This window comes from Myotis brandtii, unplaced genomic scaffold (assembly GCF_000412655.1).
Source record: "Myotis brandtii unplaced genomic scaffold, ASM41265v1 scaffold793, whole genome shotgun sequence".
In the NCBI taxonomy this organism is placed as follows: domain Eukaryota; kingdom Metazoa; phylum Chordata; class Mammalia; order Chiroptera; family Vespertilionidae; genus Myotis; species Myotis brandtii.
This window is the reverse complement of record NW_005371193.1, coordinates 178,928-198,876: the sequence shown is the minus strand read 5'-3', so window position 1 is coordinate 198,876 and position 19,949 is coordinate 178,928. Positions and strand designations below refer to the sequence as shown.

The following is a 19,949-nucleotide window of genomic DNA, read 5'->3' as shown; positions in this document are numbered from 1 at the left end:
ATGCCCCCAAATGCACCTATGGCCATCACCGCCCCCCTGGATCGCTGCAGTGCCCACCAGGGGGCGGTAGCGCCCACTTTGGGAATCACTGATCTAACCAGATTTGTGTTTTAGAAAGACCCTCTGGCTATGAGATGGAAACTAGGTTCACAAGATTTAAGATTGAAATCCAGGTTAGAGACAATGATGGTACAGGTGATGGCAGGAGGGGTAAAGGAAAAGGGGTGTAGTCAAAGATTTCTGGGGGAACAAATTGCCTGGACTTAATTTATTCACTGTGAAGAGAAAGGGAGGAGTTGGGATGACATTCAGGTTTCTGGTTGGGCAACTAGGTGAACAGTAAGCAGTCCCATTCACTGCAAGGTGGCCTATAGGAAGCAGAAAAGTTGGTGGGAAGAAGAATTCAGCTTTTTCAACCTGTACCTAAATAATAAGTAGAGATAGAGCAAAGATAGTTATGTGGATATTACCTGAAGAGGAAGATTCTGGCTAGGAACTACAAATTTGGGCATCATCAGGATCTAACTATTTAAGCCACAGGAGGAGATAAAATCACTCAAGGAGAGTATGCAGCATAAGAAGAAAAGAAGGCCTAAGACCCAATTCAAAGTGGCCAGGCAGAGGAGAATGAACTAGAAAAGAAGGCAGAGAAATAGTCCAAGAGAAAGAAGAGATACCCGGGTATCACAGAAGGCAAGTGAAAAGGGGGTTCAGGAAGGAGGGCATGATTACTGTGTTATATAAAACTAGTGGCTCGGTGCACGAAATTCGTGCACTTGAGGGGGGTGGTCCCTCAGCCCAGCCTGCGCCCTCTCGCAGTCTAGGAGCCCTCAGGGGATGTCCGACTGCCACAGAAGCGGGAGAGGCTCCTGCCACCACCGCTGCACTTGCCAGCCTTGAGCCTGGCTTCTGGCTGAGTGGTGCTCCCCCTGTGGGAGCCACTGACCACCAGGGGGCAGCTCCTGTGTTGAGTGTCTGCCCCCTGGTGGTCAGTTCGTGTCATAGCGACCGGTTGTTTTGCCATTCGGTCAATTTGCATATTAGCTTTTTATTATATAGGATTTCCTAGGGTTGAGAGACCAAAGAAAGGCCGACAATTCCTTTATTACATAAAGTTTATTAAGGGAACATATCTGAGGTTCCTCTTGGGTGACTGGAAGATGGTATGGATATCCTTTGTGCCATGTGGCAGGCACTAAAACAAGCATGTCAAACTCGCAGCCCACAGTGAATATTTTTGCGGCCCAGCCAATATAGTGGTATGTAAAAAAGTTTTAATAAAAGTTTGTAACTTTATTTTTACAATATCCTGTTAGACATAATTATTAATAACAAACTACAACGTTCGCTAATGATAGATTACTATAATCATGTTGCATTCCTTTCCCTTATGCTCCTTACTCGCAGGCGCACCATTTCTCTCCACTAACACTAGCAGTGAATATTTTAGCAGCCGATTGCCACGTCATTAGTCTTGTACTGACTTGTTTGGTGTGCGCAATAGGAAATATTTTGCTTTCGGAGAACAAGAAAAACAGGTTTATTTGCGTTATGCTTATTTTTGCAGTTATTCAGTGTCTGGTAGGTTAATGTTCAAGAAAAAAATATTAATTTTTATTAAAATGTTCTATTTTATGTTAACGATCACCAATTTATATCAGCCCTTTGTATTTAGCATGTCTCTATCGAAATGAATCTATATTTCTATGAAAATTGAAGCTTTTGTTTTTTTGCAGACCACATAAACTTAAACCTTGTTTATTTGGCTCATGTTAGCCTTTGAGTTTGACATGCTTGCACTAAAGGGTTCTATAGGACAGGGCTGGATGGATGGGGTACTGGGGCATGAGCTACCCCAGATAAGGGGGAAATGTTTTGTGTGCTTGATTGGGGTTGGGGTAATGACCTATTCCAGGAACCAGCATGCTTGGGGCATAGGGGAGGGGTAAATTAGATAGTCCCTGGGGGGACTTTTGGGAAGCAATCTTTGTTCTGGCCAGGATCTAGTTAGCAGGGCCCCATAGCTGTCACATCATGGCATAGTCTCTCCTCCACACCATGTCACCTTTGCTAAGAGGTCAAGTATGATGGAGTCCATGGGATGTAGGAAGTTACTGGTGTTCAATCATGAAGGTCTGGATAGATTGAAGAGTTAGTGGGAGATGAGGAAATAAAGGTAATTAGTATAGAGCAGCGGTGGCGAACCGGTGGTCCGTGAGGTCCTAATGGTTGGCGACCACTGGTATAGAGAACCCTTGCTATTGGATGGAGAGAGGTTTATAAGATACAGGAAAGAAAGGATAATTGATGGAAGTGTAAGAGCCAGCAGGAGCCCAGGCCGGGTGGCTCAGCTGGTTGGGCGTCATCCTGTGCACCAAAAGGTTGCTGGTTCAATTCCCTGTCAGGGCACATGCCTGGGTTTCAGGTTCAAACCCCGATAGGGAGCGAGCAGGAGGCTGCTGATCAGTGTTTCAATCTCACATCAATGTTTTTCTCTCCCTCTCCCTCTCTCTTGAAAAATCCATAAAAATATATTTTTTTGTTTTGTTATTGTTAATCCTCACCCAAGGATATTTTTCCATTTGTTTTTAGAGAGAGTGGAAAGGAGGGGAAGGGAGAGGCAGAGAGAAACATTGATGTGAGAGAGACACATTGATTGGTTGCCTTCCACATGCACCCCAACTAGGGCCGAGTCAAGCCTGCAACCGGTACGTGCCCTTGACTGGAATCGAACACAGGATCCTTCAGTCTGCAGGCTGACGCTCTGTTTACTGAGCCAAACCAGCTAGGGCAATACAAATATTTGTTTTTTAAAGAAAAAATTTTTAAAAGAGGCAGCAGGAAAGGTTGGTGCATGGATTAGCCTTAGACTGGAGGACAGACACCATTTCAGTCAGCCCACAGATATTGATTGTGCACCTCTGTCTCCCAGTCACTTTGTTCTCACAGAGCTTGCTAGCTACTTTCTCCATTATAAGAGGGAGGAAGGAAAAAAAGATGGGTATAATTGCAGGTCAATTTTATAGATTTGCTAGTAGGAAATTCTCATCTCATGGTTTCTGTTTCCTCTGAACTTTAGGAAAGCAAAGTCAGCTCCTGACAGTAAGAGAGGAAGTAGCAGAGTTGGAAGTTTTAAGAGAATTGATAAGTTTTTAAATAGCAAGGAGTGAGAACAAGTAAGTATTTATAATAATAAAATAATAATGACATTTATTAAACACCAACCATTTTTCATATCTGTACAGTTTTGATCACAATAACTCTGTAAAGCAACCAGTACGTGCCTTGACCAGAATCGAACCCAGGAGTCTTCATTACGAGGATTGACGCTCTATCCACTGAGCCAAGCCGATTAGGGCAATACAAATATTTTTAAAGCAGGTGAACAAGCCTATCCTAATGGAACTTACAATCTTTTGGGTAACAAGTACTTAGGCAATTACAACAGAGACAAATAAACCTGATAGGGGAAGTATTGTCTGCTATGGGAGTACAAAAAGAGGAACACCTAAACTAATCTGAGGTGGAGGGAGTCCAGCCCAATGCACCTTTCTTTTGTTCAATAGATATTTATTGAACACCTACTATGTACCACATTGGTATTGGGGACATGGCTATAAATAAGACATGGTGGGCTCCAGGACAGTATTGGTGGTTTGAGCTAGCTTTTGTGAGGAATGGAGGAAGAAGCAGAATAGGCATTTAGAAGGTTTGTCTGCTGGTCCAAAGTACCCTTTCTCCTGGACAGTGCTACAGATGCACAAATTCTTGCACTTCATGCAGCGCTAAACCTTTCGTTAATGTGTTCTCTATTCAGACAAGATAATAGGTTAATATATTCCAGTCCAAGGTATTTCATATTGCTCACTTTGATTAGACTTTAATATTTATTAAATCAACTTCCATAACATATACAAACTATTTATTTAGAGTAAGCATGTCAAACTCAAAGGCTAACACGGACCAAATAAACAAGGTTTAAGTTTATGTGGGCCCAAAAAACAAGAGGCAGCAGGAAAGGTTGGTGCATGGATTAGCCTTAGACTGGAGGACAGACACCATTTCAGTCAGCCCACAGATATTGATTGTGCACCTCTGTCTCCCAGTCACTTTGTTCTCACAGAGCTTGCTAGCTACTTTCTCCATTATAAGAGGGAGGAAGGAAAAAAAGATGGGTATAATTGCAGGTCAATTTTATAGATTTGCTAGTAGGAAATTCTCATCTCATGGTTTCTGTTTCCTCTGAACTTTAGGAAAGCAAAGTCAGCTCCTGACAGTAAGAGAGGAAGTAGCAGAGTTGGAAGTTTTAAGAGAATTGATAAGTTTTTAAATAGCAAGGAGTGAGAACAAGTAAGTATTTATAATAATAAAATAATAATGACATTTATTAAACACCAACCATTTTTCATATCTGTACAGTTTTGATCACAATAACTCTGTAAAGCAACCAGTACGTGCCTTGACCAGAATCGAACCCAGGAGTCTTCATTACGAGGATTGACGCTCTATCCACTGAGCCAAGCCGATTAGGGCAATACAAATATTTTTAAAGCAGGTGAACAAGCCTATCCTAATGGAACTTACAATCTTTTGGGTAACAAGTACTTAGGCAATTACAACAGAGACAAATAAACCTGATAGGGGAAGTATTGTCTGCTATGGGAGTACAAAAAGAGGAACACCTAAACTAATCTGAGGTGGAGGGAGTCCAGCCCAATGCACCTTTCTTTTGTTCAATAGATATTTATTGAACACCTACTATGTACCACATTGGTATTGGGGACATGGCTATAAATAAGACATGGTGGGCTCCAGGACAGTATTGGTGGTTTGAGCTAGCTTTTGTGAGGAATGGAGGAAGAAGCAGAATAGGCATTTAGAAGGTTTGTCTGCTGGTCCAAAGTACCCTTTCTCCTGGACAGTGCTACAGATGCACAAATTCTTGCACTTCATGCAGCGCTAAACCTTTCGTTAATGTGTTCTCTATTCAGACAAGATAATAGGTTAATATATTCCAGTCCAAGGTATTTCATATTGCTCACTTTGATTAGACTTTAATATTTATTAAATCAACTTCCATAACATATACAAACTATTTATTTAGAGTAAGCATGTCAAACTCAAAGGCTAACACGGACCAAATAAACAAGGTTTAAGTTTATGTGGGCCGCCAAAAAACAAAAGCTTCAATTTTTATAGAAATGTAGGTTTATTTCGATAGAGACATGCTCAATACAAAGGGCTGATATAAATGATTAATTGTTAACATAAAATAATAGAACATTTTAATAAAAATTAATATTTTTTCTTGAACATTAACCTACCAGACACTGAATAACTGCACAAATTAATAAGCATAACACAAATAAACGTATTTTTCTTGTTCTCCAAAGGCCAAAATATTTCCTGATGCATACACCAAATAAGTCAGTCCAAGACTAATGACATGGCAATAGGCTACTAAAATATTCGCTGCTAGTATTAGTGGAGAGAAATGGTGCGCCTACGTGTAAGGTGCACAAGGGAAATGAACGCAACACAATTATAGTAATCAGTCAGGGAATGTTATAGTTCATTATTAATAATCTATATATATAAAAGGCTAAGTGACCAGCTGACAGGCCAGTACCTATGACATGGACTGACCACCAGGGGGCAGACACTTAATGCAGGAGCTGCCGAGCAACAGCAACTTTGCAGAGTGGCTTCTCTCCAGGACTCCTCAGGGGATGTCAGACTGCTGGTTTTGGCCCAATCCCCGCAGGCCAGGCCAAGGGACCCCACCTTCTGGAGGAACCCCCCTGCCAGAGGGATCCCACTCACTCCACAGACGCCCTTCGAGCCCCAGCACTGCCCCAGGTGCAGCTGGCTGAGGAGGGAATGGGAGGTTGGCTCCAGAGCATGTCCAGCCCATCTCGCCTAGCCGGCCACCTTCTAATTAATTTACTTTCAATGTGCACGAATCCGTGCACCGGGCCTCTAGTTATGTATAACAGGATATTATAAAAATTAAGTTATGAAATTTTATTAAAATGTTGCTGGTCCAAAGTACCCTTTCTCCTGGACAGTGCTACAGATGCACAAATTCTTGCACTTCATGCAGCGCTAAACCTTTCGTTAATGTGTTCTCTATTCAGACAAGATAATAGGTTAATATATTCCAGTCCAAGGTATTTCATATTGCTCACTTTGATTAGACTTTAATATTTATTAAATCAACTTCCATAACATATACAAACTATTTATTTAGAGTAAGCATGTCAAACTCAAAGGCTAACACGGACCAAATAAACAAGGTTTAAGTTTATGTGGGCCGCCAAAAAACAAAAGCTTCAATTTTTATAGAAATGTAGGTTTATTTCGATAGAGACATGCTCAATACAAAGGGCTGATATAAATGATTAATTGTTAACATAAAATAATAGAACATTTTAATAAAAATTAATATTTTTTCTTGAACATTAACCTACCAGACACTGAATAACTGCACAAATTAATAAGCATAACACAAATAAACGTATTTTTCTTGTTCTCCAAAGGCCAAAATATTTCCTGATGCATACACCAAATAAGTCAGTCCAAGACTAATGACATGGCAATAGGCTACTAAAATATTCGCTGCTAGTATTAGTGGAGAGAAATGGTGCGCCTACGTGTAAGGTGCACAAGGGAAATGAACGCAACACAATTATAGTAATCAGTCAGGGAATGTTATAGTTCATTATTAATAATCTATATATATAAAAGGCTAAGTGACCAGCTGACAGGCCAGTACCTATGACATGGACTGACCACCAGGGGGCAGACACTTAATGCAGGAGCTGCCGAGCAACAGCAACTTTGCAGAGTGGCTTCTCTCCAGGACTCCTCAGGGGATGTCAGACTGCTGGTTTTGGCCCAATCCCCGCAGGCCAGGCCAAGGGACCCCACCTTCTGGAGGAACCCCCCTGCCAGAGGGATCCCACTCACTCCACAGACGCCCTTCGAGCCCCAGCACTGCCCCAGGTGCAGCTGGCTGAGGAGGGAATGGGAGGTTGGCTCCAGAGCATGTCCAGCCCATCTCGCCTAGCCGGCCACCTTCTAATTAATTTACTTTCAATGTGCACGAATCCGTGCACCGGGCCTCTAGTTATGTATAACAGGATATTATAAAAATTAAGTTATGAAATTTTATTAAAATGTTTCTTACATACCATTATATTGGCTGGGCTGCAAAAATATTCGTTGTGGGCTGCATGTGGCCCACAGGCCGCAAGTTTGACATGCTTGATTTGGAGAGTTATTGTAACTGACCCCCCTCCAGTATTCTAATCATAATCTCTAAGGTACATGTGGCATTTTTAAAAAATAGCTTTATTGAAATGAAGTTGACAGAAACTGTATATATTTAAAATGTACAATTTGATAAGTTTTAATATTTGTATACACCTATGAAAACATCATCACAATCAAGATAATGATTATATCCATATCCCCAAAAGTTACCCTCTACCCTCTGCTCTCCACCTCCCACATCATCTTTAGGTAACCACTGATGTGCTTTCTGACACTACAGATTAGTTTGAATTTTCTAGTTTTATATAAATGAGTTATCCAGTATGTACTCTTTTTATGTATGACTTCTTTTACTCAATATTACTATAATTATTCAGGTGGTTTCATTCATTTTTATTGCTGGGTAGTAGTCCAATGTATGGATATTAGTTCCTCTAGTCACCTATCTAATGGTAGACGTTTGGTATATTTCTAAGTTTTGGGCTGTTATAAATAAAGCTGCTCTGAACATTTGTGTTTAAGTATTTGTATGGGCATATTATACTTATATTTGATACTTGGTTATATACTGTCTTACATTCAACACCTATTGTGTTGGATACCATGCTAAGTGTTTTCATATTGTTAGATTTATGGTGACTACATTTTCCAGGCCAAAAATTAGGAAAATATGGACTAATGAAAGAAAAAGTATTTTTAATTGATATTAGAGAGAGGAAGGGAAATAGAGAGAAAGAGAGACAGACATCGATGTGCAAGAGAAACATCAATTGGTTGCCTGCCATAGGCACCACCAGCAGGGATTGAACTCGCCACCTAAGTATGTGCCCAGGGACAATGCTCAACCAACTGAGCAGCCTGGCTGGGCAAAAATTATTTTTTTTAATCAGGACTGTCCAGAAATTCAGGATACTATCATTATAGTTTCTTGTTTTCTCAATTTGCTGTATCTCAGTCTCATGTCTTTTCAAAGATTCTATGACCCTTGAGAACAACAAACATCAAGTCCTTTTTCATATATCCACAATAACTAGTATAATATTAAGCATATAGTAGCCATTCACTACATTTTGAATAATTTTCTGCTCTCATTTATAAAAATAATCATTCTTTTACCTCACAGGTTTCTTCCAAGGTGAACTCCACTTGGTATTCAGCATCCTCCTTCTCTTCTTCAGTGGTGAGTTTATTTGGCATGAAAAGTTGACTTCTGAGAAGGAATCCAGTATAATTTTTGGATATTCCTCAAAATTTATCTTCTTTATGTAACTGTGATCAGAGTATATGTGAAACTTTCTTCTGGGTTTTCTTATTTAATATGTCTATTATGTTAGGATTTTAATGGCTGCGTTATATTCCATTAAGTATACATAACCTGAATTAACTCATATTTTCCCCATATAACATTTAGATTGCTTCAGTTTTTCAATATTGTTTTACAAACATTTATTTACAGTTTGTTTGTTTTTTTACTTCTTTTAGATTATTTCTCTTCTGAAATAAGATAACTGTGTGAAAAGTTACAAACATTTTCATGGCTTCTAGATGTTTAGTTGATCCCGCCAGGTGATTTGTACTTCTTGATAACCTTTAGAGTTGTTTTTACAGACCTTGTGTCTGTCAGCCATATGTAGTACCTAAATCTAATAAATAGGACTGGTGCTCAAAAATCCTTTCTACAAAGCATGCACACACTGTAGCACAGTCGCCCTTCACTTTTTTTGGTCCACAGACCCTTTTGGAAATTTAACAAAAGTGAGCTTCTCAGAAAAAAAATCACAGATAAAAACATTTTTAAAATATTTTGATCATAGCCCTAGCCTGTTTGGCTCAGTGGATAGAGGTTGGCCTGTGGACCAATAGGTTCCGGGTTCGATTCCAGTCAAGGCTACTTACCTTGGTTGCAGGCTCCTCCCCAGTCGAGGCACCTCCCAGCCCCGGTCAGGGATCATGCAGGAGGCAGCCAATCGATGTGTTTTTCTTACACCAATGTATCTCTCAGTCTTCCCCTCTTCCGCTCTCTCTAAAAGATCAATGGAAAAATATCCTTGGGTGAGGATTAAAAATATACATATATTTTGATCATAAAGGTAAGACATTATCATGCTAATGTAACAGAACATCAGCTGGACCAAGAAGTCACAATAGAGCTAATCTTTGTTAACACAATCTGCTGCTTTTTTAGTGTAAGCTTTACAGTGCCATGTGTTTACTCATGAAGTTCCACTGTGTGATTAGCTGGAAATTTCCTATTTTCAGAGAGATCACAGTTTTCAGAGACTCTGCCACATCTTAACAAACACTATAAACAAGTCTATTGTGTATCGCTTTGGGAGTGGCAACATTTCTAAAGAGCAGTAGATTCCTTATCAAGCCAAATTCCTTCCTTTTTGTGATAGAGAGAAAAGTAAAACAATTAACTAATACAGTATTTTGTGTGTGTGTGTGTGTGTGTGTGTGTGTTATTGTTGTTTTTTCCAGCCAACTGTAAAGCTCTTCATTGATGGGAAATTTGTTGAATCCAAAAGTGACAAATGGATCGACATCCACAACCCAGTAAGCAAAGCTGCTTAAACTGACTAGCCTAGAATTCTGGGAACATGGTGGGAAAGTGGGGACCTGGGTGTCTATCATGAAGCACGTAGTGTTGCCTTTGTAGCCATGAAAAATGGAGAAGGCGAGGCAGGGGCAAAGGATGATGGGCTGCTTTTTCCCATCAGGCCACCAATGAGGTCATTGGTCGGGTCCCTCAGGCCACCAAGGCTGAAATGGATGCAGCTGTTGCCTCCTGCAAACGTTCTTTTCCCGCATGGGCAGACACTTCAGTATTAAGCCGTCAGCAGGTTCTGCTTCGCTATCAACAACTTATTAAAGAAAACTTGGTAAGAAATCTGAATGACACCATTTTCCAAACTGTTGTCTATAGGAGACTTGTCACACCCACAGAGGCCCTTTTAGCTGCACTCCCTCACTGTTCAGTCCAGAGAGACGTAGATCATGGTTCTCTTTCATATTACTTCTCCCCAGTTTCGTCCTTCCTTTGCTGCCTGAGAACTAAAAGGAGACACACCCTTGTATTGGTTTCTATTTGTGTGTTTTCTCTCTAGAAAGAAATTGCCAGGTTAATCACTCTGGAACAAGGGAAGACCCTAGCGGATGCTGAAGGAGATGTGTTTCGAGGCCTTCGTAAGCTGGGTGTCCCTCCTGGGGAGCTTCAGGGACATTTGGGAAAGGAGCAAAAGAAAATGGGAGGCAAAGATCCCTTAATGAGGGATTGCTTCTTCCTTTATGTTGATTTCGTGATCCCATGATATCTTTTTTAATACTTGTGGAGAATGGCAATACTTCTCAGCAATCTATGAAATTGGTTTACTTCATTTTTTGTCTTACTCAACTGATCTTCCAGTAGGTATGTACATTTCACTGTCTTTTTCCCATTTAGAGAATCTCATTTTGCACAAGCCCTTCTCTCATGGAAGGTCAAGTCAGTGTTTCTTCCCTCTGTCCTTGGCCTGAGCCACTCCCTGCCCTCAGGGCTTATTGGAGCGTGACAAAGGCAGGTAGTGTACCCTGTGGGCAGCTGCTGGCCTGACTGCTTCTTCTCTGTTGCAGAGGTGGTTGAGCATGCCTGCAGTGTGACATCCCTCCTGCTGGGAGAGACCATGCCATCCATCACCAAAGACATGGACCTTTATTCCTACCGTCTGCCTCTGGGGGTGTGTGCAGGCATTGCTCCATTCAATTTTCCTGCCATGATCCCCCTTTGGATGTTTCCCATGGCCATGGTGTGTGGAAATACCTTCCTAATGAAACCATCAGAGCGAGTCCCTGGAGCAACTATGCTTCTTGCTAAGTTGCTTCAGGACTCTGGTGCCCCTGATGGAACACTGAACATCATCCATGGACAACATGACGGTAACTGCCTTTCAGTACATGGCACTTAATCTGGCTTCCCAAATATCAAGGTGTTGAGTGGTGATGGGTGTTCTAGAATGAGGAACGTAGGGATGAAGGGATTTACTAAGTTACCTCCATGTTTGAAGGTAATATTTGTTAACTGTTTTGCTGTCTGTGTGCTAAGGTAACTAACTAGGGAGTAGCAGTGCTTCTTGCCCTACGAAATACATTGGGACAAAGAAATATGGATTAGGGCAAGACACAGATAAGATTAAAGAAAAAGTTTTCACTTTAATATTGAGATAATTTATGAGGATTTTTAATTCAGAGACTCACTTTATGGACCTCAGAGAGACTAAAAGCCTTCTAATTCATATAATAGCTACTACTTAAAAATTGCTTCTGTGTTTCAGGCACTGTTTCCTGTATCTTACATATATTATTTCATTTAATCTTTATAAGAACCCATTTAGATAGATGCTATTTTTCCATTTTACAGATAAGAAAATTGAAGCATAATGAAATTAAGTAATTTGCCCAAAGTCACACTGCTAAAACCTATCAGAGCCAAGATGTATATATCCAGGAAGGCTGAACCTGGTTTTTACTTTTAAATATAGTCATGTGGCACATAACGATGTTTTGGTCAACAACAGACTGCATATACAACAGTGGACCAAAAAGATTATAATAGAGTTGAAAAATTCTTATCACCTAGTGACATTGTAGTCATGGTAACATTGTAGTGCAATGCATTACTCACACGTTTGTGGTGATGCTGGTATAGAAAAGTATAGCATATGCAATGATGTACAATACATACTACTTAATAATGATAATAAATGACTATATAACTGATTTGTGTACTTACTATACTATTCTCTTTGGTATTTTAGAGTGTACTCTTTCTACTTAAAAAAGAAGTTTGCTGTAAAATAGTATGTCATATTATGCTGGCAGCAGCCTTATACATCTCACGTTTACTGCACCTGTTGATTGCATCATTTTCTCTTGTGTTTAATTTAATCTCATATTTTTTATACAGAAGCATACTGTACAGGTTTGTAGCCTATGAACCACAGGTTATACCATCTAGGTTTGTGTAAGTGCACTCTATGATGTTTGCGCAATGACAAAATTGCCTAATGATGAATTTCTCAGAACGTTGTCCCTGTCGTTAAGCAGCACATGAATGTACTATGCTATATTGTCTCTCACATAAGGGCACAGCAGTATCTGAGAGTTCTGGTATGTAGTGACAGTTGAAGAAATATCATATTCTTAAATAACAGAAGTGTTGAGTATTGAAGAGCTGTTATTTTGGAGAATTTTATAAGAGTGTGTTTGAGCCCAAACTGAGGACAGTGCCAGGAAGCACGATCTCAAATGCTCTGAAGGGCTGTTGTTTTCAAGAAAAATAGAAGTTGTAAGTTTCAGAGTTAAAAGTGGAAATTCTGGAATAGCAAATGAGAAAAATAATGAAAGGGAAGATGCTAAATAGACTTTATAGTTTAAAGAATTAAGAGGACAAAGAAAGAGAGAACTTCAAAATGGGAATCCAGCATTGAAACACAAAAGTATGAAAATTTCTCCCTCATAGCAGTGGGAAAAGGGGAAATTTGTTATGTTGAGAAACCCATAGCCATTTGTTCCTTTATGGTGATCATTTATTTTCTTCTTAAAGCTGTGAACTTCATTTGTGATCATCCGGATATCAAAGCAATCAGCTTTGTGGGATCCAACCAGGCAGGAGAGTACATCTTCGAGAGAGGGTCAAGACATGGCAAGAGAGTTCAAGCCAACATGGTGACTTCTTATTCCTTTTTTCTCTCAAACTTTGTTATATGTATTAAAATTACCTAGAACAGCCCTGCAGCAGAGGGGCCTCTCCTCCCACTCTAACGCCAATGTTTCCTTATTCCCATTTCATCCCGAATAGCTTTCCTTTAATGATGAATATTGTGATGAGGTTTATTCTAAGTGACTTTATTTTTTAAAAAATATATATATGTATGTGTGTGTGTGTGTGTGTGTGTGTGTGTGTATATATATATACATATATATATATTATTGATTTCAGAGAGGAAGGGAGATGGAGAGAGAGATAGAAGCATCAATGATGAGAGAGAATCATAGATCGGCTGCCTCCTGCACACCCCTCACTGGAGATTGAGCCCGCAACTCGGGCATGTGCCCTGACCGGAAATCAAACCTTAACCTCCTGGTTCATAGGTTGATGCTCAACCACACTGAGCCACACTGGCCGAGCAACTTTAATTACCTTTTATCTTATACAACAAATTTGGGTGCCAAGGGGCACATCTTTCCCTGAGAATGTTATTCATATTCTTTGAGCTTTAGCAGTAACAGCTGAATTCTGGTTCTGGCCCTGTTTCTTCCTTCATACCATGCTTTTCTAGCCCTTTAACCTTTTCCTTCTTTTAAGGCGTATCCTAACTACTAATGTCAAAATATCTTCTTCCCTAAGAGTTCAGACTAAGGCACTGAGAAGAGCCCCATATCCCTATACGAGATGTGTGGTTTACTAGATTGCATAGTTTTGCTGTTCTCTTACTAGTTCCTTGTCAAATAGTTGGCAATTCTTTGATACTAAATATAAAGTCCAATTGCTACTTTCTCACTCTTTGACTAATATTGCATAAAGAATAGCCACCCGAGCACAGGTTTGGAAACTTCATGATATGCCTACTTATTTCTTTTCATGGCTGAGTGTATTTTGGCCAGTTTGACTTAAGTTCCTCCCAATTCACAGTATACCATGTGTAATGGGATAAAATTAAGTAGCTGGCATAGTATTTATCCATGTAGTCAATTATAGTTGTATCTAAAAACATGTTTGGAAATGACCAGATGTTATCCTTCATAGAAGTTCATGAGGATGTGTATCTAGAAGCAAGCCAGTCTGGGGAACCTCTTTCCAGAACTTGTTTATCAGGAGAGGGCTACCTCCTATTTTGTTTCATCTGGCTACTGGCATTATTACTGGCAGTTGTTTACACTGCTATTCATGTAACTGGAAACCCCAGCAGACAACAAATTCTTTCCTATCTAACAGGAAAGAGAAAGTAGTTCTCATTGGTCCTGGATGCAGTGTTAGCCTATCAGTTTGACTTAAATGTGATGATTGGGGTTCTTTTTTTTTTTTTTAATCTAAATAAACATATATCAGCTTATCAACTGAGAAGGGGGAAAGTAATCTGGAGACTTGCTCAATGTTACCAAGACTTTAGCAGTATCAAAATAATCAGTCTATCCTCAAAGCAGCAAAGGATAAATTCTCTAGTCTTACCTTAAATGTTCATTTGAAATCTCATATTATTTGCCTAATTTTTAGCATAATTTTATTTTCTCAAGGAAGATTCATGTGCTTTCTATATTTCCTTAGGGAGCCAAGAACCATGGGGTAGTCATGCCAGATGCCAATAAGGAAAATACACTGAACCAGTTGGTTGGGGCAGCATTTGGAGCTGCTGGTCAGCGCTGCATGGCTCTTTCAACAGCGATCCTTGTGGGAGAAGCTAAGAAGTGGCTGCCAGAGCTGGTGGAGCGTGCCAAAAACCTGAGAGTCAACGCAGGTAATATGTTATCTGCCTAGCTCCTTTAGACTTTGCATTTGTTAAAACCAAGCTCTTGGTTTTAACATTGGCTTTGGCCAATGGGAGCAATCATATCATTTTTTACCATTGCCTCTCTTTATACTGTACCTGTTTAGATTAATCTTCAGTTAGCAGTCATAAGTTATGTTATTGAAGACCTTAAACACTTCTGTGTTGTTTATAGGAGACCAGCCTGGAGCTGATCTTGGCCCTCTGATCACACCCCAGGCCAAAGAGCGAGTCTGTAATCTGATTGATAGTGGAACAAAGGAGGGAGCCTCCATCCTTCTTGATGGTCGAAATATTAAAGTCAAAGGCTATGAAAATGGCAACTTTGTTGGACCAACCATCATCTCAAATGTCAAGGTAAACAACTCTGGATTATTTGTTTCCCAGATATGGGAGCGGAAGGCACTTTAGAGGCTATGTTATCTCTTCCCTCCAATCCTATATAATAAAGAGCTAATATGCAAATGGTCATCGCTCCCTCACACCCTCGTGCCCTTGTGCCGGAACTGCTCAGACACTCAACACTGGGAAGAGAGGAATGGGGACCAGCCAGGTACAAATGAGCTCACAAGAGGAACGGGGACCAGCCAGGCACAAATGAGCTCATGAGAGAGGTATGGGTACCAGCCAGGCTGCAGCCCGGGAGAGGGACAAGCCGTCCATCCCGGGGTCCCGGATGCCAGCTCCTGTGGCTGCAGCCCAGGAAAGGGACAAGCCACCTGCCCTGCAGCACCTGGCGCCTGCAGCTGCTTCCCAGATGAAGCCACCCACCCACGGTCCCCTACGGCTGCAGCCGACCCAGGCAAAGCTGGCCTGGGTCCCGGGTGCTTGCGACTGACCGGAGGTGGGAATCCTGGGTCTGGGTGCGGGGCTGGCCAGCCAGAGGGAGGGAAGCCTGGGTCCCGGGTGCTTGCGACTGGCCGGAGGTGGGAATCCTGGGTCTGGGTGCGGGGTGAGGCAGAGGCGGTTAGGGGGCGATGAGGCCAGCAGGAGAGCAGTTAGGGGCCATCAGGCCAGCAGGGGAGCAGTTAGGGGCAATCAGGCAGGCAGGCAGAGGGGTTAGGGGCGATCAGGCAGATGAGCGGTTAGGAGCCAGCAGTCCTGGATTGTGAGAGGCAGTCGGACATCCCCCAAGGGGTCCCGGATTGGAGAGGGTGCAGGCCAGACTGAGGAACCGCCCCTTGCACAAATTTCATGCACTGGGCCTCTAGTTTATAAATAAAGAACATTTAATGACTAGAGACTTCATTTCTTGCCAGAATTATTCAGTTATTTTATCTAGAGTCTGATTTAACCTCCCTTCTCACTCATGATCTCTTTCTACTCTACTAGTATTCAGCAAACTTTTCATAAAGGGCTAGATAGTAAATATTTTTGGCTTTGCAGGGATATGCAATGTCTGTCACAACTACTCAACTCTTGACATATTAGTATGAAAGCAACTATTAACATTATGTAGCTGTGTTCTGTTAAAATTTTATTATGGACAATGAAACTTTAATTACAAATAATTTTATATGCCATGATTGATTTTTTTCAACCATTTAAAAAATATAGAGCCCTTGCCGGCGTTTCTGAGTGGTTAGAGCATCAGCCTGAGCACCAGAGGGTCATGGGTTCAATTCCCAGTCCTGCAAGTACCTGGGTTGCAAGTCCATTCCCAGCCCCGGTCAGATACATGCAGGAGGCAACCAATCAATGTGTCTCTTTCACATCAATGTTTCTCTTTCTCTCTCCCTCTCCCCCACTCCCTCCCTCCTTTCCATACTCTTTCTAAAAATGAATGGAAAAATATCCTTGGGTGAGGATTAACAATAACAACAACAAAAATTATTCTTAGCTTGTTGGCTGTATAAAAACAGGCAGCACGCCATATTTGGCCCAATGACCATATTTTGCTAATCCCTATCTTATACTTGTTACTTATTTGTTTAATGTCAATTTTTTTCCCATTCCTTCTTATTCCTAGCTTAGTTATTGCAGTGTTTCCATCAACATATCAACCACCCCATATTTATTGAGTACTTACTCTGTGCTCTAAATTTAGCTGCATCTTTACCAGAAAGTGACAAAAGGAAGATAATTTTTATTATCAAATAAAAATGTTTATTTATTAAAACTCTACACGTTTTTCAGCTAAAATTAATGACTTAAGTTGAGGTTAGGAGGCTTTTTTTGAAATACTTATGTCCCCAAAAATCCTACTAAAATCCTGAATAATTAAGTTGAATTAAGTGTAGTAGAAATTATGAAATCTCTTGCCAAAGAACCATGGAGGAAAATACCCACTTATAAATAACAAACACAGCTGACTAGCTACAGTGGTAAAGAATGTTTTGTATGTTTAATGTAACCTGCTATCAAAATATAAATGTGCAGACTCATTTGGGAAACAAAGGAATGAATGAGAATGGATTATTTATGTTATAGAAAACTTAGCACGGGGTTTCTTTAAATAGAAAGAAATCTCCTGGGGTATTTTAAATATATATTTGATTTATTTAAAAAATGAATTTTCATGTAAGTTTTCAGTAACATAATAATTGTATAAACAGGTTATACAATTAGAAAAGAGGAAGCTAGTGATGGGTCATGGGACCTAAAAATAGTGCTTAAAGGAAAGGATTGTAATTGTAATTAATGGGAATTTCAAGTTATTGATAAAGATTGGTAGCTTGGAAGACGGAACACAGCAAGAAAGCACTTTAAAAAAATAAGTGCTTTAAAATGAAAAAAGATTACTAACATGAAAGTTGTCTATGTAAACAGTGGGCTCTAAATTAACAAATAAGCATAAAATACTGACTTCTTTTCTGGATGCATCACTCCTGGCAGCCAAATATGACTTGTTACAAAGAGGAGATTTTTGGTCCAGTTCTTGTGGTTCTGGAGACAGATACTTTGGATGAAGCCATCAAGATTGTAAATGATAACCCCTATGGAAATGGAACTGCCATCTTCACCACCAATGGAGCCACCGCTAGGAAATATTCCCACTTGGTGGATGTTGGACAGGTTTGTGAAAATAATTTTTAGGAGATTCTTATAGCCATTTACTGTTTCCTGGGGAGATGGTAAACAGTGATCAGTTGCTACCGCTCTGATCTCCCACAATGCCCCATTTTCTTCCTCAGGAATAAAAGTTCAGTGAGGTGGATATAGGGTGGAAGGTGGGTATTTAAACTTGATCTCTCTAATGCCACGCATTTATGCTTCTAAATGGAGAGTTCCTTTGTTTGAGTCCTTTTTTTAATATCTGATGTGGATTTGTTCTGCTTTAGGTGGGTGTGAATGTCCCCATTCCAGTGCCTTTACCAATGTTCTCATTCACTGGCTCTCGATCTTCCTTCAGGGGAGACACCAATTTCTATGGCAAACAGGTAACAAAGTCTTTTTAAATGTCTTTTCCTCTAAGAAACTTTTATATATTCAGGAACAAGGATTCTGCAAGGAAGGGTCTGCCAGCAGCCTCTGTGAGGTCATACATTGTTCAGCACTGCTTGTCAGTAGGTCTCCTAGAAAAGATTTGAAAGAGAACAGAGTTTTAGGGAAAAAGCATACGGAAGTCCAAGCCTTTATATATGCCCTCTCCTCTGCCTCCTCATTTTCATCTGACTAACTCTTAATCACCTGTCATGTCTCCATTTAAAGAATGGACTCCTCCAGAAAACCACTTGACTGCCACCAGCCCTTTCCTCAGTGCTCAGTTGGGTATGCCCTCATGTGCTCCCACCAATCCACATATTTCTCCCTGTAATGGTTATTCACTTACAAAAAATTTCTTTGAGCACCTTCTTTGTACCAAACACTATTCTAGGCACTATAAATACAGCACTGAACAAAAGCAGATCTGAAACCAAATTGCCTGGGTTCAAACCCCAGCTTGGCCAGTTATTAACTGTGTGACTTTGGAGATACCTTCTCTTTGTCTCAGATTTCTTCATCTGTAAAATGAAAATAACAACAATACCTATATTTCATGAGGTTATGAGGATTAAGTTACCACTATTATCACATTCTTCAGGAGGTGCATACTTCCTAAGGCAAGAACAGTCATGGCATATTCAAACAGCAGAAATGGTCTGGAGCACAGGGAGTGAATGAGTAAGACAGTGGGGTAAGAGATGAGGCTAGAGAGGTAGGCAGGGACAAGTCATCTTTAAGCTATGCTAAGAAGTCCTCATCACCCTTTAGTTACTTATCTGCAGCACCTGGCACAGAGCAGGTGCCCAAACATATGTTGAACAAATGGGTTAGTGGAAGTTTTTTATAGTCCTACAGAAATTCAGCCATTTTGGAATATTCAGTAATAAATTACATTTTTTTTCTATAAAGGTCTCTCTTTTACATGTTAATAAAAAATTAACAGTGGACTTACATAGCAGAATATGGCAGTGTGGCTAACTGGCTAAGAAAAAATTTGATTATTTGGAGGCTTATTATACAGTTTGTGACAAAAATGACAGCTTTTATAAAACTAACTAGTTTATACTATTAACAAAAATTTCTTTATAAGTTACTCTGTAAGTGAGGCTTCTTGCAGGAAAAGACTGACATCATATAGAGTTTGAAGTCTAAAATCCTCAGGTAATTAAATTGCTAATTTGTATTTTAGAAATGAAAATATCATCCTATATAATAATCCTATATAATAAAAGAGTAATATGCAAATTGACCCTAATGGCGGAATGACAGGTCACTATGATGCACACTGACACCAGAGGCAGACGCTCAATGCAGGAGCTGCCCCCTGGTGGTCAGTGTGCTCTCACAGGGGGAACTCTGTTCAGCCACATGTCAGGCTGATGGCTACAAGTGCAGCAGCAGTGCGGCCCAGGAGGAACAGGTTTAAGCCATCAGTCGGACATCCCTCAAGGGCTCCATGGCTGCCAGACGGATGTCTGACTGCCAGCTTAGGCCCGATCCCCACCCCGCCCCGGGAAGTGGGCCTAAGCCAGCAGGTGGACATCCCCCAAAGGGTCCCGGACTGCGAGAGGGTGCAGGCTGGGCTGAATTTTCATGCACCAGGCCTCTAGTCCTTTATAATAAAAGCCCAACGACCAAATGGCAGAATGACCAGAACACTGAAACAACCATTCCCCCTCGCCCTGGCCGGCCCCACCCCCAATCAGCCCCCATAGGGGCGGGCCA

At 40.7% G+C, this 19,949-nt stretch overlaps 2 protein-coding genes across 6 annotated transcripts in view; one reads left to right on the top strand and one right to left on the bottom strand.

Annotated features, from left to right (window-relative positions):
• Nucleotides 1-19,949, top strand: part of ALDH6A1 (aldehyde dehydrogenase 6 family, member A1) — a 26,565-nt gene that overhangs the window by 4,555 nt on the left and 2,061 nt on the right. For 2 of the 3 annotated variants that reach the window (XM_005883560.2, XM_014531175.1), the window contains exons 2-11: nt 8,399-8,455; nt 9,757-9,831; nt 9,996-10,157; nt 10,383-10,461; nt 10,888-11,190; nt 12,857-12,978; nt 14,579-14,768; nt 14,974-15,155; nt 17,634-17,813; nt 18,080-18,178. In XM_005883560.2, the coding sequence (XP_005883622.1) occupies nt 8,399-8,455; nt 9,757-9,831; nt 9,996-10,157; nt 10,383-10,461; nt 10,888-11,190; nt 12,857-12,978; nt 14,579-14,768; nt 14,974-15,155; nt 17,634-17,813; nt 18,080-18,178 (1,449 nt within the window). Of the gene's footprint in view, nt 1-4,263; nt 4,351-8,398; nt 8,456-9,756; nt 9,832-9,995; nt 10,158-10,382; nt 10,462-10,887; nt 11,191-12,856; nt 12,979-14,578; nt 14,769-14,973; nt 15,156-17,633; nt 17,814-18,079; nt 18,179-19,949 lie in introns of those variants that run through there. The other variant, XM_014531174.1, reaches the window with a different exon arrangement.
• The window catches only part of BBOF1 (basal body orientation factor 1), a 49,623-nt gene continuing 47,858 nt past the window's right edge, over nt 18,185-19,949 (bottom strand). For 2 of the 3 annotated variants that reach the window (XM_005883556.2, XM_014531178.1), the window contains one exon: nt 18,185-18,880. In XM_005883556.2, the coding sequence (XP_005883618.2) occupies nt 18,863-18,880 (18 nt within the window). In that variant the 3' untranslated portion in view covers nt 18,185-18,862. The remainder of the gene's footprint in view (nt 18,881-19,949) is intronic. The other variant, XM_014531176.1, reaches the window with a different exon arrangement.